Source organism: Penicillium mononematosum, assembly GCF_028829835.1.
Source record: "Penicillium mononematosum strain IBT 11891 chromosome Unknown utg000001l:1.0-4488741.0:1.0-4491989.0, whole genome shotgun sequence".
NCBI classification, from domain to species: Eukaryota; Fungi; Ascomycota; class Eurotiomycetes; order Eurotiales; family Aspergillaceae; genus Penicillium; species Penicillium mononematosum.
Window position 1 is genome coordinate 2287815 of NW_026643271.1, and position 25080 is coordinate 2312894.

The following is a 25080-nucleotide window of genomic DNA, read 5'->3' on the forward strand; positions in this document are numbered from 1 at the left end:
CATCTGGACTCATATAAACAAGCTATCCATTGCCTAATCCACCCCCATAAGTAATGGAAGCCAATATTTCAGCCTTCACAAGAGCTTTGCATTTGTTGATATAAAGGTTTATCCATACAGGCCCGGTGAAGTGGGTGATAACTGGTGACAAATCGAAGATTAGAGATTATGGTTGAATAGGCATTCTCATAAGAAACAAACGGTCTAGTCAAGTGACCGGATTAAGCTACCTTTACAGACGGCCGGTGATCAACTGGCCGAAGTTCAATATTTACCTCTTCCGTCACCAGTATCCGCTGCGAGCTTGTGTCCCAGTCTGCATGCAATTCAGAAACATTGTTTGTACGATGGGCGTTGGAAGAGACATCCACCGACCTTGCCTCCCCAATATCATTATAATACTCATTTGTTTTCGACCACGGCGTGCTGCTTGACGGCCGGTGGCTGACCTTTCCGCTGGACATGCCGAAGATTCTTGCAAAGGCGCCACCGAAAGCTGTCTTCAAGAGTACTCGCATCGTTGGCAGACATGTGCAGACAATGCCCGTTGAAACTTCGATGATGGACCACATGTATCCCTTCGCGTAGAGCCATGTGGAGTCGTACTCGCCCAGGACAAGCATCGAGAGGAGAAGGCGGGCCATAGCTGCAGCGCAATCACTGGGAGAGAACGATGTATTAGCAAGGCTTATCTGTACTCTCCGGGTATGGAGGTAAAAAAAAGAGAATTCCCATACAAAAGACCCAATGCAAAGATCAGAGACAGAGCAATCTTCTGCGGTTTCGGAAGCTGGATGTTCCACACCCTAGGAATTGGCATCAACCAAACCGCAAAATCACTGATGATATTGACAATTGCGTAGCCGATAGCGAATTCCTTAAAGTTCAAACAAGTCCCCTCCGTCGTCCAGAAGGCGCTAATCGGCTTGCAGTTGAAAATAGCGAGGAAAGTCATGACAATTGCCCACACAGAGATCAGAAGGATCATGCCGTCGACAATCCGCAAGAAACTCGAATGCTCGAAAATGCGTCGGTATAGAAAAAGCAGTGCTAGCTTCACAGTCGGAGGAGCTAGCACGTAGAAGATCTGGAAGAAGTAGAGGAGCTCTGCGAATGTAGCAACCTTTTCTGGTGAGAGGGTTTCTCGGTGCTTGCCGAGGCCGTTAATTCGACCTGAAAGCCCGCCAGTATTAGTATTGTGGATTCCTTAGCAGGATCAGAGTCATCATTGTGACACTCGTACTAACATCCCACGAATATCCCGTATAATAGCCAGTCCCAGAAAAGAGCCACGCAGATAATCCAGTCATCTGCCCCGAGAGACAGCTTTCGCAGTCGTCGAGCCCCAAAGCGGGCAATAACAGCGAATGTGGCCAAGACAATGAAGATTGTGTTCACCACCCATAGTGTTGGTCCGAAGTCCTCCTGGAGGTCGGTCATATGTGCCGACAGGAATTGCCAACTCCTACTTCTCACAAGTTACGACCTTGGCGATATGAAGAGGGTTTAACCCACTGGCAGTATCATAAAACCTTCATGGTTAAAAGTGTCAAGACAGCCATCAAATTTAATTTCAAATATTCAATCTCGGCCCCAAAAACCACGAGGGGCCACTGACAAAAATCCCTCTGTCTCACATCTTGCAAGGATGCTGCAGGACACTACCCACATGCAGAAATTTGTGCGAGAATGGCACCTGCTTGGAAATTCTCGACGATCGCAGATCCACGGCCCGCTCCTTGGCCGGACGGGATGGCGGGTATCACCGAGGCTATTCTGGGGGCAGATACGATTTGGGGCCTAAATTAAAAGTGGGTTTGGTCTCTCGGTGCTGCATACACAGTGGAGGCAGGATCGCACTACTGCAACCATCAAACTCAATGAAAGTGCAACATTGGGGCCAGAAACTGGAGCCTTTTCACTTGAAGTCTGGTTGCACACCGTGCAACACGGGGAAGATGGAGGGATATCCGACTTTATTAGAGACAGTGCTGCATTCCCCAGCACTCGTTCAACCCATACGGACTACTGAAACCACCCAATCTCTGGGAAAATGACTGTGCCTCAACCGAAACCTTCCTGGCAAGAGTCTGCCCGCAAAGTCCAGGCAGTGCGCGATCGTTCTATAGAGCACGTTGACCCCGCCATCGCTGCTCTTCCCGATACGCACACTGGCAGGGTAATCGATGTCCCCAGGAAGCACCTTCCGCAGACAGAGATCGCTATTACAGAAAGCTCCGCCGAGACCTTGGTGGCTTCCCTTGCATCGGGTAAACTGACTGCGACCGCGGTGACAAACGCTTTTCTTCGGCGGGCTGCGATCGCCCAGAAGCTGGTGAGTAACGCTGTAGCTTGTGCCTGGCGAATACCTCGAGATTCCGAATTCTAACTAGCATTCTTCTGCTTAGACCAACTGCATCTACGAGCTTCTCCCTGAACGTGCCATCGCCCGCGCAAACGAACTGGATGATTATTTTGAAAAGCATGGAAAGCCCTCTGGCCCGCTTCACGGTTTACCAATTAGCATCAAAGGACATGTAGGCCTCAAGGGGCGAGACCTGTCTGCTGGATTCGTCGGTTGGCTCGACCGGAAGAGCCAAGACGATGCAAATATTGTCAGGATTCTCTTGGATGCCGGTGCAGTTGTTTATGCGAGAACAACCGAGCCACAGGGACTGGTTAGCAGATCTGAATTTCCTATTGTGCTGATTTATGGCTGATGGCTTGGTTTCGGGATAGATGGCTCTTGAAACTTGCAGCAATATCACTGGCACCACCACCAACCCACATAATACCGCTCTCACACCAGGTGGTTCTTCTGGCGGAGAGTCAGCATTGCAAGCCCTCTATGGCAGCTCTCTGGGAATTGGCTCAGACATCGGTATGTTGTCAGATTCCCTGGATTGGTTTATCCATTGCTAACAATAGATCCAGGTGGTAGTATTCGCTCTCCCGCCGCCAATTGTGGCCTCTACGGCCTAAAACCATCGACCGGTCGACTCCCGCTAATCGGATGCGCTTCTTATGTTCTCGGATGTGATACAATTATGGGAACACTTGGGCCTATTTCACCAACATTTGGCGGCGTTGAACTTTTCATGAAGACGATAATCGAATCAAAGCCTTGGGTCCATGACTCGATGATGCTTCCAATCCCTTGGAGAGACCAGGAGAAGCACATTCACCTGGGTAACAAGAAGCTAACCGTCGGTGTAATGTGGACCGACGATGTCGTTACTCCCGCACCAGCAGTGACAAGGGCCTTGAAGGAAGTCATCGAGCGTCTTAAATTGGTGGATAGTATTGAGGTTATTGAATGGAAGGCATATCAACAGAAGGAAGCTCTCGAGATTCTTGTAAGTGGTCCCTATCACTAAAGTTATCAATGTGAGCTGGACTAACCAATGAACATATATAGACTAGGCTTTATGCTCCAGATGGTGGAAAGGCATTTACAAGACATGTCGAGTCCTCTGGTGAGCCATTTACGCCACTCACGTCTTGGACTTTGCGAGACACCCCTGGCATTGAAGAACTTAGCCAGCAGGGCGTGTGGGACTGGACTGGAAAACGGGAGATGTTCCGCTATGCCTATCTGCAAGGTTAGTACATTAATTACCCACGATTGTTCCTGATTCTGATCTGACTTGGGTCCAATATAGAGTGGAACAATGTTGCGCCCGAAATGGATGTTATACTATGTCCCGCATTCCCCACGCCCGCCCCACTGCACGATACTTCGAGGTACTGGGGTTACACTTCATTATTCAACCTCCTTGACTATTCGGCCCTTGTGTTTCCAGTTACCAAGGTGGATCCCGTAAGAGATGCCAAGGACACCACTTACACCCCGAAGAACGAATTCGACAGCTGGGCATACGAGCATTACGACCCGGTAAAGCAGAAGGATGCGCCTGTTTCCTTGCAGCTGGTTGCTAAGAGGTTGGAGGAAGAAAAGCTACTCCAGGCATTCAGAGAGATCCAGGAGAAGATCGGTTTGCCGTTCGTGGATTGTCTGGCTTGATTACGCTTCGGGGAATCAATTCATTTGGAAGGAGATTGTCGATTCTTGGATGGCGCAGGTTCTTCTTACATATCTACCAGTGATATGAACAACAATATATCAAGGAAAGTGAGAACCACATCTTGCATTTTGTGCGCATTCTAGTTTTTGTCTTACTCTATATACAATCATCGTTCCAAGCCTAGACAGACCCCTTGCTTGCCAGAACAGGTAACCTTGACAGCTACCTATACAACGTTGATATTCCCATGGAGAGTTGAATTGAGTTGAAGAGCTCACTCTTCCCAGATGATGCTGCTCAACCCCGTCGACGAATTACTAGCCTGGCCAGGCTGTCCAACCTGCAAGTTGGCAACTAGCTTGCCAAGAGTGCCACTCTCCGGATCCCTTCTGACGATGGCTACATTAGATGAACCCTGGTCCCCAATAGCCACCAGAGTGCCCTTCTTATTGACGACAAAAGTGCGGGGAATGGTGCCATATGAAGAGGTGATTTGGCTGAAAGTCACCGTTCCATTAGACGAGCGAGCCAGGGTCGCGATAGAGTCATTTGGAGGGAATCCTTGATCAAAACGAATCGAAGCATAAAGAGAATTCCCAGCCATAGCGAGCTCCGCCGGTGTAGCCCCAGCCGGTAACTGCCCGCCTGGGTATGGCACAAAGGATTGAGTCTCCCGGAACCCGAGACAACCGGAGGGTAAGTATGATACGACGAACGCATTGAAGTGGCCGCCCAATTCGCTGAGAGTGTACAGCATAGTCAGTGGGGCTTGCGCTGAGTCTGAGGTAGATTTCCAGAACAGCCCGTGTCGCGGTCCACTACCAGGGGTGTAATTGAGAACTAGGGCACACATTTAGAAGCCCCGACTGCTGATCAATGGCGTACACGCGGACTTGATCGGCGCCTAAATCGGGAACAAGGAGGAAATCACCGGTTGGGTCGAGGATCACCTGATGCGGATGCGGCGCATTCTGCTGAGGTTTGATACCCGGCTGGGACATTTGGTAGCGGAAGACCTGCAAGGCCTCCTTATCGGAGCTAAGGGGTAGGGCAAAGGTCGAAAGGGCCGATCCGCCGCTGGTGAGTGTTAGTTTGTGCGTATATAGGCCGGCCTACAAAGCTGGCTTAAGTAGACATCAGAATCACTCACTAATGCGCAATAGCCAAATACTTTTCGCGTCCGTGCTTGCCTCCATAAATAGTGCTGTGGACTGCGGAGCCCACATCCACGGTCTTAGCGAGCTCCGTTAGTCTCCCATCCTGATCTACGGAGTAGGAGCTCAGCGAGCCATTTATAGTCCCGTTGCCCGAGTGGTCGGAGCAATAGAGTGTGCGCGTTGACGAGTCGAATGTAAGCCAACTAGGAGCATCACCACATGTCTTCAAGGACGAAGTGATCGAAAGCGAGTTTCCATTTCCGCTATCAAGAGAGAGAGTGTAGATGTTGCCGTCATAGTGGGTGGCATAGAGGTTCGCGGCAGCTGCCAGGGAAATAAAAAGAGCAAGACAACGAACCATAGTGGAACTGGGAATAGCAGGAGATAAATAGAGCGAGGGGAGCTCGGGCAAACGAAACAATATATACTTCCAAGGTTCCCTACGTATATAGTTAGAGGAATCTAATTTATCCGGTAGCGCCTGGCGTCTGTCTTAGTTTTAGATGCTTTTGATTTCGTAGATTTCTCCGCAAGTCCCCGCATATAGGTCGTGCCTCTGTCTAATAGGTGGAATCTCTTTTCATGGCCGCTAGGGTGGACATTGGCTCCACTAGATTGCCCATTCTGGAAATGAGCGACATCTCGGAGAAAAGTCAAGCAATCCCGTTTCATGTCAATAACTGTAGAACTCCGCTCTGGGCTGCCCACCGCGGCTAGAGACCGGCAGACCAACCTATCAGTAGACATATTAGGCACATGGCAAAACCATATCTTTTACGGTGATTATGAGGCTCGCCCCCGTGTGTCGGGTCGGGGTTTGACAATGGTACTGAAGAAATAGCGTGGGATAGGGCAGGGCAGTGTATTCCGCTAACGCCATAACCAATTTTGCCTGTAGTAATATGAACAGTCAGATGCGTATTCTATCCATGAATGAATAGGATTCTAACACTACCCTACCTAGTAATAATATTAAATATTAAATCTACCTTTTGTAACTTGGTTTTACTATAAAAGTTACTTACCCTACACACTACGTGAAGGTGTAAGTTTATTTTGTCACACCAATGCATTCCAGTACATGTTGTGGGATCACGCTACCTAGGTAGTCTTTGCAAGCTTACTACAAGTGCATCTTGCCTAGCTTTGCCAAGGTTAGTGTATCTTGCCTAGTTTTGCCAAGCTTAATGCATTTTGCCTAGTTCTTGCATATGCCTGGTTTTTATACTTTGCATATTCAGTTCCAGCATATATAGAGAATGGGCTTAATACCCACATCCATGGGGCTAGCCAGGACGTGGAATACATATGCAGTTGGTTGAATTAGTCCAGCGGTCTTCTGGTTGAGACATATGTGTTGTATTTGACAATAATAGGTGGGTGGGGTTGGATGGCCCACTCGCTTGCTGAATACGTTACAGTGGCAAATGGATGTTATAGAGTTAAAGAAAAATATAGAAAAGAAAGAAAAGAAAGGAAAAAGAAAAGGGCTTTTCGGGGAGTGCTGAAGTACGGGGATGACCGAGTTAGTCTTAAAGGGGGTGTTGAGATGTGATATTACGTCCTATTGTCCTAGGGCTTCCTATATAGTTGGCTCCCTCTCGTCTGTTCCTCTCCCCTCCTTTCCCCGAGTTAGCCAGTCAGATAGCATTCAATAGATTAATTTTGGTCACTTCTTCCAAAGCATGCGCGCCATGAGGTTCTCACAACTAGTCACTGCCTTGCCCTTATTGTTCCGAAGCGTGAATGCGAACCAGTACCGGGACGGCTGGGCAGGACCGGAAGACCAGACAAAGTGGTCCAACCCCACCTGTAGCCCGAACGTCGTGGATGTTGATGTCGCCATCATTGGTGGTGGTTCCAGTGGTATCCACGCCGCAATACAATTGAAGGACGCCGGCGCCAGCGTTGTGGTCATTGAGAAGAAGGACCAGATCGGCGGCCACGCAGAAACGTACACCAACCCTACCACCGGCATCGTCACTAACGTTGGTGTTATCGTTTTTGAGAACACAGATCTGGTCAAGCGGTACTTCGCCCGCCTCAGAGTGCCCATTATCACGAACACCCTGGAAACCCCAAGCACAAGATATGACTTCGCCTTGGGAATTCCTATCCCGCCCCCGGATGACCAGCAGGAGGTCATTCAAGCTGCCGTGCAAGCTTACACCGAGAATGTGCTGAGCAAGTACGGATGGATCGACCAGGGCTTTTTGGTCCCGGACCCCGTTCCCGAGGAGTTGTATCTGCCCTTCCCACAGCTTGCAGAGAATTACAACTTTTCTGCTCTCGTTCCTATTGTTGCGGAAATCAACTGGTATACGGGCAACATCACGACACTCCCGGCCCTGTACGGCATGAAGGGCCTCGGACCAGGCATGATCGCCAGTATCTTCGGCGAGTTCATACTATCTGGCACAGGCAACACCAGGAGCCTGTACGACGCGGCCCTGAAGGAGCTGGCCTCCAGTGTCCTCTTGAGCACCACGATCCATAATGTAGACCGTCACTCCAACTCGACTGGTGTGACTCTCTTGGTTGCCCAGCGCGGAAGCGCCCCCAAGACAATTCGTGCCCGCAAGTTGCTGGTCGCCATACCGCCAATCCAGAAGAACATTTGGTCCTTCGACCTCTCCAGACAAGAGCAGGTCATCTTCTCCAAGTTCTCCTCCTCGGTTACTATGCCGGCGTGGCTCATGTCCCTGGTTTCAATGGCTCGTTCACCAACGCCGGCGCCTTTACTCCTTTCAACCAGCCCATCGTTCCGGGTAACAATGGCTTCATCGCCACCGGATCGCCTGGCGAATTCCTGATCGGAGGGGGCTTCGACCGCGGAGACATCACGGATGAAGAAGGAAAGGACCTCGTCCGCGAGAACCTGGCCACTCTAGCGGCGGTGGGTGCTGTCCCGGCAGATGCGGCAAATACTGTCACATTCCCCTACACTTCCGACCACACGCCGTATCATGTACGTGTCACGGCCGAAGATATCAAGGCTGGCTTCTACACCAAGCTGCTGGCGCTGTAGGGCTCCCGCAATACGTACTGGACTGGCGCGGCGTTTACTGGCCACAACAGCGCTCTGGTCTGGAACTGGAATGAGGGAACGATTGTGCCTGGCCTGAAGAAGGACCTTGGCCTGGAATAAGCTGTCGAGGGACTTTACCATATTGGCTATTGTTGAGGGTATGGCAACTGGGCTTCTGGGGAAACTAAGGAAGAAGAATCCGCTGCATTCGATCTAGCAAGGAGAGGCCTTTATAGAGGCCTAGGGAGGCAAACAGGGAAATAAGCGAAGGCTCAGTCTGGAAAAATAAGGCATCTATGGAGGATGGGATGATCCAACGGCTATTTAACTCTGTGTAACCTAGTCTGGGAGATGATAAGGGTTTCCGTTAATAATTGGCTGCGACTGACCTACCTAAGGTACATCATCTGCGAAATTGAATAATTACATATGTACTATGATACTATGGATGTTAACGTCTACAGGATGAACAAGAGCCTGACTACCCTATAAGTGGATAGCTCTGCAATGTGGATTTGTGCTGATTTCTATTTCTTTATTCAATAGGGTTCGGTTATTCAGAAAGAGAGTCTCATCGCTTAGAGCAGGACGCTGAATACGCAACCCCGACGCGGCTGATTTCCTGAGCCCTAATTCTGTGGCAAGTCGACATCTTTAGTGGCTCATCATGAAAATGCTGCCGAGGCAACTGGTTATCCCCTTATTATAGCAACGGCATTAGCTGCGTACAACGGTACTAGAAAATTGTTCGAAGCATCCACGAAAAATAGAAGTACATCAGGTCACCTACGTCTCCGAAGTACAACTTAAAATAGTACTAGAGAGGCAGCTCAGGAGAGTGATCAGGACCCAGAGCCCACGGAGGACTAGGAGGTCTGAAAGCACGAACGAACAAAAAGCAATCTATCTGCACTGCACTGGGCGGGAAAAGCTTTACCGCGATATGATGTTGGAAGTGTGGCATAGGGAGATTGTACAGTCGTTCAACGCTCAAATATCACAAAAAGCCTGAATTTCTCAAGGTATCAAGATTCCAAATGTACATGTGTTTTAACGCCGTCCCAATTGAGTGTATCTACTTGCCTCCAACAAGCATCCAAGAAATAGCCCCGACCCAGACTAAAACGAAGACCGCAGTCAAGATTCCCGCGCCAACCCTGTCACCCGAAGTGATCGGTGCAGGCCCGATGCTACCCTCGGGATTGGAAGCCCCCGTGCGGGTCACTTTTGGACTTTCCACCATTGTCAGCATTGTAAGGGCCATCGGCCGTGAATGGGACCATGACAGCGTTAAGAACACCCAAGACGGACATCTGCTGCTCCAAGCCCATAGTCCCATCCCATTCTGATTTCTTCGTCCAGCGAATTCCACAATGCTTCCCGTCGCTTCCACCGGAGCATTGCTGACCGGCAGCGACAGCGGAGGCCTTGAATTTCCCCATTACCTCCGCCGTGACGTTGGTCGGTACTACCAGCGACATGAATCCGATCCATGAAGTGAAATAGGTCTTGAAGGTTTTCTGGTTGCGATCGCACATATCGATCGGCTCGCAGGTGATGTCGGAGATGATTTGATGATCACCGGATTTAGGGAAAAACTGTTCAGATGTCTTGAGCAGTCCTGTCACGCCTTCGAGCCATTTGCCTTCGGTGCCATTGGTCTATAATGCCTGTTAGTTTCGATAGTCAACTTGTCGGGGACAAGGGTAGACGTACGTAGTTGTGCATATAGCCTGCACCCATGATGTACGTAGCGTAGTTGTAAGTCCATTGGTGATCACCATGATCCTTGCAATTCGCAGCGTTGGTCGTGGTATCGGCGATAACCCAGGTTTTCCTCAACAGCGGCGTGGAGTGACTCCAATCCCAAATCTTCTCGGCCCACTCGGCATAGGTCGCGTTCTTGGTGTATAGTGCCAGACGCGCTGAAAGCTGGAACAAGCCGCCGTTGGAGATGGCGTTTTTCAAATTGTATCCATCCTGGTAAGGCCAAATCTGCCATCGCAAACCACCACCGCAAGCGGTCATATCCCAGCGAGGAATCTGTCCATTGAAGACACCCTCGGCCAGTGAAATCCACGAGGGTTCGCCGTCTCTTTCGGGGAAGTTCAGTTCGCCGGCGGTTATCGCCGCTAATCCCCAGAACACTTGATCGTCGTTACCGAGGTACTGGAGTAGTTGCTTGGGAAGAAGTCGTTGTCGTCGCCCTTTTGCCAGTACATGCCTTCCTGAATGGCATCGTTGAACTGGCTGTCGCCTGTTAAATACCAGTACTGAATGAGGGTCATGAACATCGAACCACCCTCCCACCAAGTATCGTCGAATTTTCCGGGAATCGCTTTCGAGTCGCGGGCATTGTAGTAATCGACCATAGTGGTGGCGACGGTCTTGGCGGCATTTTTAAGGGACGCTGTCCGGAGAGGTACATGTCAGTCATTTGGGGTGTTTAGCCAGCGTACAATATGAACGTACTCTCATCCTCAGGGTTAACCTCAATGGCGAGGACATTTTGTAAGAGAAGGAAGGTTAAAAGGGTGGTCAACCACCTAGGCATAATCACAGGCCCCATTTGACACGAGCGGAGTGATGACCGACATCGGAGGAAATGCATCGGACTGGGAGATGAAGAGCAGAAGTTAAGTGCATTGAGATTCAGAGGAGAATATGAGAGTGCATCTACTAGAACAAAAGGGTAATAATACAATGGAACCCATCAGATGCTATCGAATCACCACGATGAAACCAGTCACTTGGCAAAGAGGCACCGTATGAGCGGGTTTATGTACACAGTGATAATTCCAAGACATTGGCGCGACCAATCCTGCTGCCTGACTTCGTTCTGGATGCAGCTCTATTCAGCACTGCCCAGTTTCCAGGCGCTTGGCGTTGAATTTTCCTTTGGGGAAATGAGGGTGTAGTAATGCCAAGACGCCCCCCTTACCCGGCGTACCCGGGGTCGGCGGTTCGGGGAAGCATAAATTCTGCATTCGAATAACTTCTAACACACTCTTCAGGTTATAGAACATGAGAGTTTGCCAACACATTTAAGCTGGCAAAGAGTCTCTGAATGTCAGATCAGGGGGTAATATGCCAAGTCGTTTCCGCTCGGAGTGTCACGAGCGCCAAATTGGGTCTTGGCGGTACCGTGGAAAATCGACTTTCTTATTTTTAGTGGCGCCAAGAAATGCGCCAAGACCCTGGCACTGCCACTTTCTCCTTTTGCGGGAATCAACTGGGAATCTGCTAATTATCTGCTTCTGGGCTAGTCACATAGTCGATGAAGCTTAATAGTCTCATGCACAACTCAGATCGGAGAAGGGTCCAAAGTTAAAGGCCCATGGTATTTCCATTCGCAGTTCCCCGTTCTCCGCATCTGTATCTGTATCTATCGAATCAGGGTGCCAAATTTGGAGACAACCCTTGAGATAGTGGCTCGTTCTTTGTTTACTGCTCTCCTGAATCTCAGCCTAAGGGCTCTTCTTTCATATCCAACTAACTTAGCTAGTCGACTAGTTATCTATGTTGTATTTAGTGTCTCGCTCAACCACTCCGACGGCCGTTCTATATTTATAGTCTCCATCTATGCTGTATATAGCTAGAGCTCTAACTATTTCTATAACTATTGAAACATAGTTGCGCGTACTCCGTACTATACTAGAGGAAGAATGCCATGGATGCCTAACCTGAGAGGCAACGTTGGAACACCCAGATGCCTCTCTTCTTCCTACCTCTCTCCTCCACCTTCCACCTTCCTTGGAGAATCATACCAACTCATATCTACCGATGACCATCAGTTGGCCTTTGAGCGCCGTAATCCTACGGCGTTGACTCTACTCAGCCGATCGCGCATTTGTGAACGGTCTCCGTGCACCCGTCCTTTCTGATCGGCTCGCCACCTGGATATCAGAATCTCAAAGCTTACGTGAAGAAGAACGTCGGCACAGCCGACCTGTTTCTGGCGACGTCCGCGGCGGACTTGCGCTGGGAAGATCTAATGTGTCGCCAATCCCATATTGTGGGGCAATTCGATTGGGAATCCTTCAAACCAAGCTCCTTCGACTTCTTTCCCCATCCATGGCGTCTGGCTTCTTCGGCAGTAAGGGGGAATTTGTACTTGCCAAAGGCACTTTGCAATACCTACTACAAGTTGGCACGCATTATCTATCGAGCTATATAAAGCCACTTCGTTTATATTTGAGGTTTAAACTACACAGTTTGAAGACGGAGATTACGAGATGCCAGAGAGAAGAATGCGATGCTGCCGAGCATTCCGATTCTGACCTTCGCCTGAGTCGAAGCTCCAAAATGTCCTGACTACTAACAGAGGTGGGCACCTGGTTGTGTGTGCGTGCAACCACGGCCTGGATATGGTTGCCGAAAGACTCGTTCGGTACATGGAAGATAACAATATCCATGACAGGTTTCATGACAGGTTTCTGCTCTCTCGGGCCAACTTCTCTGCGGTGGCCAACGTCAACAGTTTTACGCGAGGTTCGTGAGAGAGGCGACCTTGAATTTCAACTTCTGACTGTGGACAAGCTTGCGAAAAACCATGAGACGCCGACGGTGGCAATCAAAATGCCTGCTGGCCTTATGTTGAGTAACAGTAAGGATTTCCATTTGAGATCAACTTTTTCGCCATAAGCTTGAAGCGAACTCTAATCATTATGAACGGAACTAGCTCACCACCTGTCTATGGCAATTTATACCGATAAGCCGAAGAGTGTGCTACCTGTTTCTGGATGCGGCGTTCTCGACACCGTGCGAAACGGGTGAAGGGCTACCTCACTGAAGACACCGAGCGCACCCAGGACATGATTGAAAGTGAAAGTGGGGTCGCAGAGGTGCTCTTCATTGCCGTCTTTGTGATCGGGACAGCTCTGTACTGGGCCTCATGTCTTGTGACGATGGGATGGAGGCAATATTGCGGTTGATGAGCAGGAAGATGCCAGAAGGTCAACCAACGAATGGAACCTTGGAAGGATCGGGAGGCCGACGAGAAAGCTGACGATGCGACCTCCTCGCTCTACCTAGGTACTGGGACTACCAATATTTACATTGGATAATTTCGACTCTGGTTAGCAGTATCCAATTCACAAGAATGTCAACACTTACCATATGACTGATGAAACGGGGTAATTCAGTGCAAGGTCTCTGGTATCGAAGCTGTGGATTTTGGGGAATTATATAGGTATGTTTTGATATGAAACACAGGCAAATCAGGGGGAAATCGTATCATGGCGGCCAACGGAAGTTATCTTTGTTATTCGATGGCAGGCTGCATATTCAGTTGTGTGCAGGCAGACCCAGGAGCAGCCTTCATGATTATGGGCCGTCTCCAAGGCCGATTGTCCTGTAAGACACGGCTCCATTCTCAACGCCAGAAAATACCCGGGCCAAAGGCAAAGCATGGCCCCAGGAGGATACGAAGACCATTTTGATTATGTATAAGATTGAACTGTATATACATGTAGTTCGTTTTCGCCATCGCCTGGTCCACCTATTCGTAGGCTCTCCCTGCCTTTATGTGTCACCAGGGACCTGCCTGGTGATGTAGCAAGCCGATTGCTTCATTTAATAGGGACATGTTCGTTGACATGGCCTACCCGGTAAAACGAACCATATTGGCCATGCACCATGAAGCGAAGAAGCTCCGGGTGGCCATGGCCAACAGACCAGATGGAGGCACGATCTCTCCCAGCAGACGGTTCTGTCTGTAAGTCGAAGCGAAGCACGTCTGTGGAGCTCAGTGCCAGGAGGGAAATCGCATCCGCACCTTCAGCTTACAGCCAATGCAACTGTCCATAAAACGAGCGCGTCTTCGGCTGGATCTGCTGATCTAGCTTCAACCGCAGCAGTCCTAGTGAATAGAGTTCTTCCATCCCTCGTTCCCATATAAGCAACAAGAAAAGGCCAAAACCAGTCTCCAGCTCAGACAACCGAACTCCGTTTCCCGTCCTCCAATCCCTCCCCGGGCTCCCTAATACCACCACCGACATGCTCCACCGCAGATGAATTCTCGCTAGAATCCTGCCCCCCCATTCTCATTCTCAATCTCCATCCCCATCCCTTCTTTCCACATATTCACCAAGCTCGTCGCGCCCATGCGTCGATTTTCCTCCTGGATATTAGACTTGACGCCAGCGCCGATAGGATACTTCTTGCTTGAGAGTGTATCAGCCAGTTCCTTGAGCGGGATACCGGTCTCATCACTAATCAGGTCTTCGTAGATGGGGTTGTTTTTGAAGAGGTTGTAGGTGGAGTAGAAGGGGCTGCGTTTGAGGGCGGAGGCGTGATTATGGCGCGAGTGTTGGATTTCGAGGGTCAATGAGCGAGGGGTATCTGATGGCGGATTGGTAGTTGATGTGAAGGGAATAGAGGTTGAAGGGTGGGATTTTGAGGTGTAGGTAGAGGTGGAGGTGGATGTCGGTAGGGGAATGGTGATAGGCGAAGCTGCTATCGCGCGGTCTGCTGCATCGGCTGTCTCGAAGATCGCGACGATGGGGCGGTTGGGATTTGGTGAGGTGTTGGTTGTGTCATACTAAGGGAATTGTCAGGTCAGTGCTTGTCGAATGGTATTTGAGAGAGGACGTACCTTGAGGTTACGGTATGTTATTACTTCTCCGAATTTCTGGAGCGCGGCCAGTACCAGTTTGCTTTCGGATAGGTTCCTTGGCATGGGAAGTCCGGTGATGTGGACCTGCCCTGTCATGCGCGCAAGACTAGGGGACACCATTGCGAGGTTTGTAGATTTGTGATTGAGAAGTTGAAGTTGATCGGAGGTTGGAGAAAAATGGTGGATCGTCGAGATCGGCACTTCTTGGCGGAATTGTCTATCTACAACACACGTACAGTACATAAATATCTCCGATAAGTCACATAAATCGAATAATTTCTGACAAAATCGTAGATCATGCTCTTGCTCTGAACATGGTCTTTCCCTTTCCCGATCGGATGGCTCTCTTTCCCTGAATACCCGCTATAGGACGCTGCACGTGATTTGCTGCCAGATGCGCTGATTTCCCCAGGGCTGGGCATCTTCAGGACCCCGAGGTCAACCTTGGAACTTTACAAGGTTGGAACCGGCCGAGAAAACCTTCGAGGGTTGCCCACCTGGAGGCCCGCAGTTTGTGATGGGCAATGGCCGTCTTGGCATCAATTTTCTGGGCTAGGGAATTGTGACCAACCGACTCTGTTGTACCTAGAAACTTATGTTTCATACGACTCGGAGTGGGGGGGCTAAATTCTCAGACGGCGTTGTGATAGCCTTTTAACCGAGGTAACCGTGCTAATGTAGGAAGTTCCACGGCAGTTGTCTGCAATAATATCTGCACGGCGCATGTCAGGGCCTGCGTGTGCCATTGGAGGCTGCGAGGAGCCTTCAGTCAGGATCTCTAGAACAAGGCGAATGACATGATGCTATTCAGAACGTCGGACAGGGTTCATCGATCCACTCTAATTTAGCAGGCTAAACGAACAAATTAATCGAAATTCAGTTTCGAACTCGATCGTCAGGGGGCTTACGCCCCACCAGCGCTATCAAACCAACTTTGCCGGAAATAAAATAGTCAGCTGCACCCTCCGTTCGACGCTTAACTGTATCTGCACCATTTCGATATCGACTCTGCAGATCAATATGACTACTAGCAATAGTCGCCCAACCATCCTGGTCATCCACGGGGCATGGCACCACCCGGACTTCTACGCCACGTTTTGCAAGGCATTCGAGGTCTTGGGCTATGAAACAGTTTGTCCTCGTCTTCCGACCTGCAACAACGATGTACCCCCTACAAAGAAATTGGCAGATGACGTGTCACTCATCCGACAAACAGCACAGTCGCTCCTTGACAGCAGGAAGGCCGTTATTGCGGTGATGCACTCCTACGGAGGAGTTGTCGGCACAGACGCCTTGTACGGACTGGCGATCGACCAACTGATCTACATGACGGCCTTTGTGCCTCCGACTGGAAACAGCCTAGCTGGCATGTTTGGAGGGCGTCTACCTCCTTTCATTACAGTTGATGTATGAAATCCTTTTTATTTGAGCTGGGATATACTTACTGACTCCATGTAGGACGAGAGAGATCTACTAACTGTTCCTGATCCGGCAACTTGGTTCTTCAATGACCTTTCTCCTGCGGATGCCGCGGCTTGGGCAAAGAAGCTAGTAGTTCACCCGAAGTCTGCTCAATTCGACGCGATCACACATGAGGCATATCGGACCATTCCCACTGCATACATTGTGTGTGACAAAGATGCGGCTCTTATCCCAATGGTACAAGAAATGATGATCGAGAATGTGCGGAAGACGGGAGTCAATGTTGAGGTGGAGAGACTCCCAGCGAGTCACAGTCCTTTCTTGAGCATGCCTGAGGAAACTGCCAAGTTGGTGCTAAAGATCGCTAAAAAGGGACTTTGAGGAAGCTTAGCCAGATGAAGCCGTGGGAGATTCATCGGTCCTTCCTCGGGAGTTCCGAATACGGAATAGACCGTCCTTATACAACATACTAGTGAGACACCTTGTGAACTGCGGATACCTTGCAATCAAAAACGGGACGATGTCCATCACCGAGGTTAGCACGGACCAATCAGCTGGCGAATCTCTATCAGAAAAATCTCGAAGGAAGCGGATCAGCCAACTCTAATGGCGGAATTGACCAATCATATCCAAGAATACATATTAACTACGTCCTCCAATCCATTCAGGGCAAAGTATTCCTCGTGGGAGACGTATTACGTATGAGACAAATATATACAGCCCTGAGGTCTTAAAACGTCAATTGTTCTAAATCTGAAACTTTTAGAAAATTTATTGCAGATCCGATTTTCACATGGTATTTTGTGCCTAATGCGTTAAGGAGTGGGTGTAGGCTCAATATCTCAGATATCATATGGAGGTTTTTGTCGCGTCCGACTATTCTAAAATTTGCCATTCACCTGCCTCATAGGGCTTTTTGCATTTATAGCACAGCACACTCATCTGCCTTCTCCGGAAGTCGTTTCCCCGCGTTATGGGTGCCAATGCCCGTGGACACACATACATTGCTGTGAGCACTGCGCTTGTCGTATTGTCCACGGTTATTGTTGGCATTCGTGTTGCTGCGCGAGGGATCAAGTCAAACCTGGGATGGGATGACTATATGATATGTTTGTCAATTGTCTTGGCATATAGCATGCTCGGGCAAGCCATTTTCTGTACAGTCCCTAACTCACAGCGAGGTCACTCACGACTAATCAATCATAGGGGCCCGAGATGGAGGACTAGGAAAACACATGAGTGACCTAACCACTGAAGAGAAAATTACCTTCCAAAAGGCGAGTATCGCGAACCTACATGCCCGATACGCTCTAACACCAACCACAGTGTTTCTTCGCAAACGAAATCTCATACACCCTCCTTGTCCCTACTATAAAAGTCTCCATCCTGTTACTCTACCGTCGAATCTTCAGCGTCCCCAAATTCCAACTTGCTAGTCTACTCGCCGGCGGCCTAGTCCTAGCATGGTGTCTTGCAGTTTTCATCACCGTCCTCGTTCAATGTCGTCCGATTTCTTTCAACTGGAACAAAAACCAGTCCGGCACTTGCATCAACGCGAAATCATTCTTCTTCGGGAATGCGATATCCAATCTTCTCATTGACGTGGTCATCCTCGCTTTGCCGATTCCCATGGTCTTACAACTCCAACTACGCCTATCGCAGAAGCTGACCATTCTGGGTATCTTTCTTCTCGGTGGTTTGTATGTCTATCTATCTTATACCTATGGAATACAAGCTTATAGAAGACAGTGTATGTGTCGCGAGTGTCATGCGCGTGGTTACGCTCGATATTTTCAATGACGATACGTCATGTGCGTTTGCTCGAAATTTCCCCTGCATCCGAAATAACGTAACTGATGTCCGGTTCATTCTAGATTCTATCATGGAGGCCGCTACCTGGACCTTCGTCGAGCCTTGCGTCGGTATTATTTGCGCTTGTTTGCCAACTATGCGTCCGTTGCTGCGAGCGTTGTGCTGTTCGTTCTCGTGGAGTACGGGGGATTCTAAGGACGCGCCTGTTGGTAAGAATTATGGGATGCAGAGGATATCTAGGTCTGACATGAATAATGACGAAGCATGGGGCCATGACCGGTTCGGTGATGAATATGCGTTGACGGCAGGAAGCTCGAAATCGAGGGTCCATGTGGATGACGCTTTATAGATTTGATAGTGATATTGTGCATTTGTCACAAATAAAAGTTTACAGAAATTCCAGGGTGGAAATAATCTGATATAGGTATTTGCATCCGACTGGAGACTTCTCCTTGTCTTCCTCGATACTATCTAAGAAACAGATGAATATGGCCATAGACAATGGGATTAAGATCCTTTCCCCGAAACCATTATCGGGCTAGTATTAATTTGGAAAAATCTCCTTTGGGGGGTCGGGTCCCGAAAGAGCTCGCGGGCGCGCAATCGGACTGCATTGCAAGACTCTGCGAGTCATCTTGTGATGAACAGATCAAGTTTGGGGTGACGGGTGGTCTCGCTGATCGCGTCACTATCGGACATCGGCGGTCCAAGTGGTGTCAATGAGTCAGGATGATTCATTCACAACATTTTCACTTACTACCATTAACTGTATGGATATTGGATCTAAGCATGGCTTTGATTGTCGTCTTATTCAGCCTCTTGGTGTGCAGGAGTCATAGCAGTTTCCATCTGCTCTAAATAGTGCGGGGAAAGATAGCCCTGGTGTAGAACAGTCGACAAAGCTCTACAAGGATCCAAAGAGTTCTCGTCAGTTCTATTGGCCGATGTACTTAGTGCATATGCAAGGTGTCTCAGGCCCAATGATCCATATTGGGGGCCTGAAATCTGTCATATAAGAGTGCCGCATCTCTGATGTGGATACATCCACCTCCGAGTTTAATCAAACACCGGGCTCGAGGAGCCTAACATCATCTTATCTGCTACGATGTCAGACTCCAAGATTAAAGGAAGCTGTGTCTGTGAGAAGATCCGCTATGAATTAACAGGGCAACCAATCACCAACATCATCTGTCATTGCGACACATGTCGCAAAATCACCGGGTCCGTCTTCATGGCAAACAGCATGTACATGAAAGAGGTAAGCCAAGAACCAGACAGCTACTAGTACACTGTCACATTCGAATGTTAAAGATCCCATACTAACTCTAGACAGAACTTCAAGATCACCGCCGGAGAAGACGTTCTAAAAGTTTACGACGACAAACCACCGGGCTCGAAGAATACTATTCACCGACACTTCTGTTCAATCTGCAGTTCGCCCATCCACACGACTTCGACAGGGACACCGGAGTACGAAAGTGCGCTTACTGTCACGTCTGGTACTATGGATCTTGGGAATGACTCGTGGAAGCCTTCGATGGAAGTGTTTTGCATGAGGCGGCGGGGGTTTGTTTCCCCGTTTGAAGGAACGGACAAGCATGAAAAGACCCCGTACTAGGCGTTGTCGAGATTTGGTGTTGCTGATAATACTCTGCATATAGTCGGATATAGAATCATCTGCGAACCAGCTTAGTATCCAATAGCCGGTATGAATTTCACAAATTCAATCCTAATCTTCAGCTGCAAAGAAGCACTTCTTGGTATCGGCTCGTAAAGTCGTATATTGCAATAGCAAGAATTCCCGGTATCCTTCATCACCTTACATGAGAGCATAATGCCGGATACAAGCTACAATTATGACTAGCAGACCGTCAGCAATAGCGGCAGAGGAGCCAACTAGCTAATCTGAGACAGTTGCATATGGATCTGAACCTCTACCCCTAATAGTCGTTCCACTCGGCTCAGGCCTCAAGGCCATGAAGATAGAATACCTTTGAAGAAACGGAAGGGGATACTCGCCGCGCCCTACCCAACCTGTGACAAATGTTACAGAGCCAAGATGAAATCCTGCCATTTTAGGCTTCATTATAGAACTCCCAGCCAAGCTTACTCCTTCTATCCAGCCGAATTCTTAGTCCCAGAATAGGATGAGAACTAACATCTCTGGATCTAGGCAAGGACATTCCGACAAAATGCCACGAAATTTGCGATAATTCGGTTGGGATTTGAAGTTTACTTGGGTTTGAATATTTTCTGAAACACTCAGATAAAGATGTTTTGGAAAGGTTTGAATTGATATGTATTTATTCAATTTAATAAGGCATAAAAATCGTCATAATATCGCGGAGGTACGCGGAGAATCTCCCTCTCCGGACACGGGACGGGGTCTCTTCCGTCTCGCAGTCTTTTTGAGTCTAGACACGCTTAGAAGATAGGGATTCCAAGGCCGTACTAAAGGGAAAAAAAAAAAAAGAAAAGAAAAGTCAGTATAATAGTCAATACTCCACAGAAACCAAACTTACAGCAATGGGGTCATTGAAACGAAGACCCTTGTCCAGAGCGCTGATAGCCTCAAGCTCACTGGCCTCAAGGTCGAAGTCAGTGACGGTCAAGTTCTGAGCAAGACGAGTAGGGTTGTTGCTCTTAGGAATAACAGCGACATTGCGCTGAGTAGACCAGCGCAGCAGGACCTGGGCGGGGGTACGACCGTGCTTCTCAGCAATGGAGGTGATAGTAGCATGCTCGAAGAGCAAAGGAGTATCCTTAGCATGCTTAAGGTCGAGCTCAAGGAAGCTCAGAGGACCGAAGGAAGAGTAAGCAGTAACAGTGATGCCCTCCTTCTGGGCGTAGTCGACCAGACGGGTCTGGGTGAGGTAGGGGTGGTGTTCGATCTGGAGGGTGGCGGGACGGACGCGGGCGTAGCGGAGCAGATCCATCAGCAGCTGGGCGCTGAAGTTGCTGACGCCGATGCTGCGAGCCAGCTTCTTGTCAACGAGGGTCTCCATTGCGCCCCAGGTCTCGTGGATGGGAGCGTTGGCGAACTCGATCTTGCCCTCGGCTGTAGTCCAGCTGGGAGGGTAGCGCACTGAAGGGTCGAGGTACTTCAGGGCAATGGGGAAGTGCACGATGTACAGATCGAAGTAGTCGACGCCCCAGTCGGCGAGCTGCTTGCGGGCAATGGGCTCGACCTTGTCGGCTTCGTGGAAGCTGTTCCAGAGCTTGGAGACGATGAAGAGCTCCTCGCGCTTGACGATACCCTCCTTAATGGCGCGGGCTACACCCTGGCCGGCTTCGACTTCGTTGCCGTAGTCTAGGATTTATGATGTTAGTGTCAATTCGGGCTTAGTTTGGTGGAGGGTGAATGTACCGCAGGCACCATCGAAGAGACGGTAGCCAGCCTTGATGGCGTGGTAGACCTGGTCGGCACAAGTGTCGTTGTTGACCTTCCACAGGCCGAACCCCACAAGGGGCATCTCATAGCCGCTGCTAAGCTTGACAGTAGGGGCAACCATTGTGAATGAAGGGATCTAAAGAGAAATAAAATAAAACAAGGAATTGGGGCGTAGAGGGGTATAAATGTGACCCCGCCTAGTATGATTTGAAATATCAAATACCAAAATTCCAAGCTGCAGGCTAAATCGACCAGATCTTCCTCAATTGGTCTCTACCTTTGGCCTCTTTTTCTAGAAATCCTCAGAGTCGCCCCACTGTTTAGCGGCTAAAGTGGTCGATATGGGAGAATTTAGCCGGGAGAGGGAAATATGAAGAAAATAAAGAAAATAGCCAAATCGAAGCGAATGATTGGTGCATTCCCATTACTCAAGTAGCCAAGTAGCCAAGTATATTCCAAAGTAATTTTCTCCAAACGCCCAAGACATTCCTGATATCCCCAAGTATCACAAAAAAAAAAGACAGAAATAGAAAGGGAAAGAAAAGAAAAAATAAAGAAAATCACAGAAAATCACAGAAAATACAAAAGACCACTCTCAGAATGATTATCATTACTTTAGTTTTGGTTAAATAATTCATTATACCGCATCCACCGTGGCGTTATCATAGCCCGCGCTCGCATCGGGGCCCGCCCCATGCATGCTGGGACCATTGGACATCCGCCCGACGATCTTATCCATTAGGTCTTCCGATGGCAAGAGGCCGTCGAAGTGGTGTGGCTGCTGCGACTCGCGCGACACAGGCACATGGTGCTCCGGCTGGTAAGGGAGGTGGTAACTGCCGGCGCCGACATCTCCGGGAATGGATGTGGAGTGCGCACCCCATGAGGCCTGGCCGTGACTGAGATCATCAAGTGGATGTGTGTTAGAGCCAAAGAAACCGTGTAGCACGCTGTTGCTGTCGTGCATGTTCACGCTGTGCTGCTGAGACGGCACGTAGTGGGATGCTTCGTGACCCATTGTGTAGCCCATCCCTGGGTGGGAGAGCGGAAGGTCGTGCACGTTGAGCATGACTGGTGCACCGCTGGAGCCGTGGAGGCTTGTGGATGGGATGCTCTCGGGTGCGAGGCTGGTGGAGTAGGAGTCCAGCACGGAGGTTACGGCGGTTTTGTCATTGAGTCCGTCTTCGGCTTTGCTGATGGACGTCATGAAGTCCAGATGGCTGGGGGTATTAAAGAGATTAACCACGTTGTCGTGGGGTGATTGGTACATGGGCCATTGCGAGTGGGATTGGCTCGGGTGGTGGATGAGGTCGTGGGGCTGAGGGGCCTGGTAGACACCCTGGTGGGATGGTTTGTTGAGAAGGATGGAATCCAAAGAGAGGGGAGGACGATCAACTCCGGAAACTGGGCGTGGGCTGTTGGTTGTAGTCCGGTCCGGTGCCGGAATTAGTCGTCTCCAAGTAGTTGTGCCAACTTCGCCGGGTCGGGTTTGTCGGAACTTCCAGGCCAGAACGGCCATGCGCTTGCTCTCATCGCCGTGATGGCCTTGATATTGGTTTGAGAGCCGGCGAGAGCTGGGTGGGGTGGCACGGAGCTCTTGTACTGCAGACAAGGAGCGGAAGAAGCGACGGGTATGGTCGTCAGCGTCCCGAGCAGCTTGGGGGTTGCCCGATTCCTCCGCCATACGCTTCCCTTCGGTCAATTGAGTGAACAGCTTGGCCCACCAGGATGATTCAAAGAGAGGCTTGACCTTGGTCGACTGGGTTTTGGGTAGTTCGTGGTAAGTCTCCAGGATATTTTGACTATCTTCATAGATATGTGTGCTGCAGGTCCAGTTGTCCATCTGGCTGACACCCAAAACGTCGCCAGCAGTAGGGTGACCGTAGTCAAGGTCAAGTTGAATACCCAGGCGCGATCCCGCAGGAGGGAAGTCGGTCATTAGCTCCAGGTTCACTTCTAGCAAGATGATATCACAGTCCACGGGATTGTTGATATCATCCACCATGGAAGCCAGTTGAGGGAAAGAAGACCGCCACCCGCTCACATGCTCAAGAGGCATGGGAGGTGCAACGGGGTGGTGCAGGTCACCCTGCAGACGAGTGTATGCATGCAATGCCTTGTCAATACGATTGGCCTGCTGAGGAGCGCTGACCCACATGTCGAAGCTAAACCCATGGATGGTGCTAGCGGCAGCCTCCTGCATATTGGAGCCAAGGGGATAGTGTGGGGGTGGGAGATCTCCAACGTATGGCTGCATGGATCTCATATGGTCATGGTATGAGGGGTATGCGTGGCTGCCATGGTGGCTGGACGCTGAAGGGTGCTCCATTGCCGTTCTCCATTTAGGAGCGGGTGCTGAGCCATGAACACTCGATGATCGTTCTGGTGATGCCTCACGAACAAGTCGCTCCCCTGGAATACTGTATTAGTAAAAAAAGAAGATGTAGACATCAGTCGATATTTGACAACTCACAATCGGGATCACCCTTCAGGAACGAGTCGAGGACTTGCAGATGGCTAGACACCTGCTTGCGAGTCCTCCGCTTGCCGGTCAACTTGAAGATGTACTCAGCAATCAACTCGTTGCGGCCATAGGACTTGCCCCGTTCGGACCACTTTCTCCGACCCATGGGAGGGTTTGCTTCGAGGGCTGGAATCGGCTGTTAGCTTCTGCCCAATCTATCACTATGGTGATATAGACTTACCCTGCTGGAAAGCGTCCTCCAACTCATCAGACCACACCGGCTCTCCATCTTTCCCAGTATCGCGGCGAGGGCGAGCACGGTATTCCAAGTACTTTTGGGACTTGAGATAGCTGCTTCGTGCCCGGCGAGATTGCGAATTGGGACCAACCGAGTGAAGTCTGCGAAGCTTCCGTTGGTGAAGCCGGGCCGCTACATGCTGTTGATGCAAGCCTGGCGCCGACAATGGTTGAGGAGGATGAGGGGCATGAGGATACTTGAAGCCCAGCTGATGAAGTTGATCCTCACGAGCAGTGATATCAGTATGAGCCAACTGGTCCGAATAAGACTGGACATTCCCAGTGGTATTCTGCAAAGCTCGATCAGAATGAGCTCCAACCGGATCCAGTGACGTCTGGTTCTGAGTGACAAGGCACTCGGGTTGCCAGTCAGTAGCCATGGGGAGGGAACCAAGGACGGGCTTCTCCAAAAGAATGACAGATTCCAATGAGGAGGGGATTGAGAGGCACCGTCAAATGCTTACTGCCTGGCAAAGAACGCAGCTCAGTCACAAACAACGACCCAAGAACGCAAGATGTCAAGAGAATGTAAGAACCTGGGAAAGAGAATGTGAGAGCGAGCAAGATGGTGTTTATAGGGAACCATACCTCCCCTTTGGAGAGGGGTTCTGTAGCCCCAGTAGCAACATTGCTCCGACAGGTCTGCTTTGCCTGGCCTAGGTCCCTCGAACGCCTTGTCCATACTCCTGGGCAGGTCGCGGTCCTGGCCCGCGCACATCCAGGTCCTTTGTGGGGAGCAGACCATAGGACGACGGCAAGCCGACCTTGCCGCAGCAAATCAGGAGTCAAGACAGGGCTCGATATGAAGGACGGTTGTCAGGATGCAAGGGATGCTCAGCAGCACGAACCAGTGATGAGTGGATCGGAG

At 49.9% G+C, this 25080-nt stretch overlaps 12 protein-coding genes across 12 annotated transcripts; 6 read left to right on the forward strand and 6 right to left on the reverse strand.

The window, feature by feature from the left end:
- Positions 1-221: 221 nt before the first annotated feature.
- N7519_000834 (uncharacterized protein) lies at positions 222-1440 on the reverse strand (the record flags this gene model as incomplete). Its single annotated transcript, XM_057287612.1, has 3 exons — positions 222-660; positions 738-1173; positions 1248-1440. 3 exons carry the CDS (start codon positions 1438-1440, stop codon positions 222-224), a joined length of 1068 nt encoding a protein of 355 aa, XP_057153695.1.
- Positions 1441-2053: 613 nt separating this feature from the next.
- N7519_000835 (uncharacterized protein) lies at positions 2054-4024 on the forward strand (the record flags this gene model as incomplete). The annotated part of the gene is made up of 6 exons (XM_057287613.1): positions 2054-2335; positions 2409-2678; positions 2740-2881; positions 2935-3356; positions 3419-3602; positions 3663-4024. The coding sequence occupies 6 exons, from the start codon at positions 2054-2056 to the stop codon at positions 4022-4024; spliced, it is 1662 nt and encodes a 553-aa protein (XP_057153696.1).
- A 275-nt stretch (positions 4025-4299) lies between these two features.
- N7519_000836 (uncharacterized protein) lies at positions 4300-5543 on the reverse strand (the record flags this gene model as incomplete). The annotated part of the gene is made up of 3 exons (XM_057287614.1): positions 4300-4843; positions 4911-5102; positions 5176-5543. 3 exons carry the CDS (start codon positions 5541-5543, stop codon positions 4300-4302), a joined length of 1104 nt encoding a protein of 367 aa, XP_057153697.1.
- Positions 5544-6876: 1333 nt separating this feature from the next.
- Positions 6877-8330, forward strand: N7519_000837 (uncharacterized protein; the record flags this gene model as incomplete). The annotated part of the gene is made up of 3 exons (XM_057287615.1): positions 6877-7770; positions 7821-8150; positions 8211-8330. The coding sequence occupies 3 exons, from the start codon at positions 6877-6879 to the stop codon at positions 8328-8330; spliced, it is 1344 nt and encodes a 447-aa protein (XP_057153698.1).
- Positions 8331-9400: 1070 nt separating this feature from the next.
- On the reverse strand, positions 9401-10779 carry N7519_000838 (glycoside hydrolase family 76 protein; the record flags this gene model as incomplete). The annotated part of the gene is made up of 4 exons (XM_057287616.1): positions 9401-9871; positions 9927-10342; positions 10381-10620; positions 10683-10779. 4 exons carry the CDS (start codon positions 10777-10779, stop codon positions 9401-9403), a joined length of 1224 nt encoding a protein of 407 aa, XP_057153699.1.
- Positions 10780-12952: 2173 nt separating this feature from the next.
- N7519_000839 (uncharacterized protein) lies at positions 12953-13144 on the forward strand (the record flags this gene model as incomplete). Its single annotated transcript, XM_057287617.1, has 1 exon — positions 12953-13144. The coding sequence occupies one exon, from the start codon at positions 12953-12955 to the stop codon at positions 13142-13144; it is 192 nt and encodes a 63-aa protein (XP_057153700.1).
- A 1088-nt stretch (positions 13145-14232) lies between these two features.
- On the reverse strand, positions 14233-14946 carry N7519_000840 (uncharacterized protein; the record flags this gene model as incomplete). The annotated part of the gene is made up of 2 exons (XM_057287618.1): positions 14233-14751; positions 14806-14946. 2 exons carry the CDS (start codon positions 14944-14946, stop codon positions 14233-14235), a joined length of 660 nt encoding a protein of 219 aa, XP_057153701.1.
- Positions 14947-15846: 900 nt separating this feature from the next.
- Positions 15847-16629, forward strand: N7519_000841 (alpha/beta hydrolase; the record flags this gene model as incomplete). The annotated part of the gene is made up of 2 exons (XM_057287619.1): positions 15847-16233; positions 16285-16629. 2 exons carry the CDS (start codon positions 15847-15849, stop codon positions 16627-16629), a joined length of 732 nt encoding a protein of 243 aa, XP_057153702.1.
- Positions 16630-17221: 592 nt separating this feature from the next.
- On the forward strand, positions 17222-18409 carry N7519_000842 (uncharacterized protein; the record flags this gene model as incomplete). Its single annotated transcript, XM_057287620.1, has 4 exons — positions 17222-17357; positions 17383-17429; positions 17575-17948; positions 17998-18409. 4 exons carry the CDS (start codon positions 17222-17224, stop codon positions 18407-18409), a joined length of 969 nt encoding a protein of 322 aa, XP_057153703.1.
- Positions 18410-19165: 756 nt separating this feature from the next.
- N7519_000843 (GFA family protein) lies at positions 19166-19678 on the forward strand (the record flags this gene model as incomplete). The annotated part of the gene is made up of 2 exons (XM_057287621.1): positions 19166-19318; positions 19394-19678. 2 exons carry the CDS (start codon positions 19166-19168, stop codon positions 19676-19678), a joined length of 438 nt encoding a protein of 145 aa, XP_057153704.1.
- Positions 19679-20466: 788 nt separating this feature from the next.
- On the reverse strand, positions 20467-21572 carry N7519_000844 (uncharacterized protein; the record flags this gene model as incomplete). Its single annotated transcript, XM_057287622.1, has 3 exons — positions 20467-20511; positions 20583-21370; positions 21428-21572. 3 exons carry the CDS (start codon positions 21570-21572, stop codon positions 20485-20487), a joined length of 960 nt encoding a protein of 319 aa, XP_057153705.1. The 3' UTR covers positions 20467-20484.
- Positions 21573-22088: 516 nt separating this feature from the next.
- Positions 22089-24592, reverse strand: abaA (transcription factor AbaA; the record flags this gene model as incomplete). The annotated part of the gene is made up of 3 exons (XM_057287623.1): positions 22089-23863; positions 23925-24101; positions 24157-24592. 3 exons carry the CDS (start codon positions 24590-24592, stop codon positions 22089-22091), a joined length of 2388 nt encoding a protein of 795 aa, XP_057153706.1.
- Positions 24593-25080: the final 488 nt, after the last annotated feature.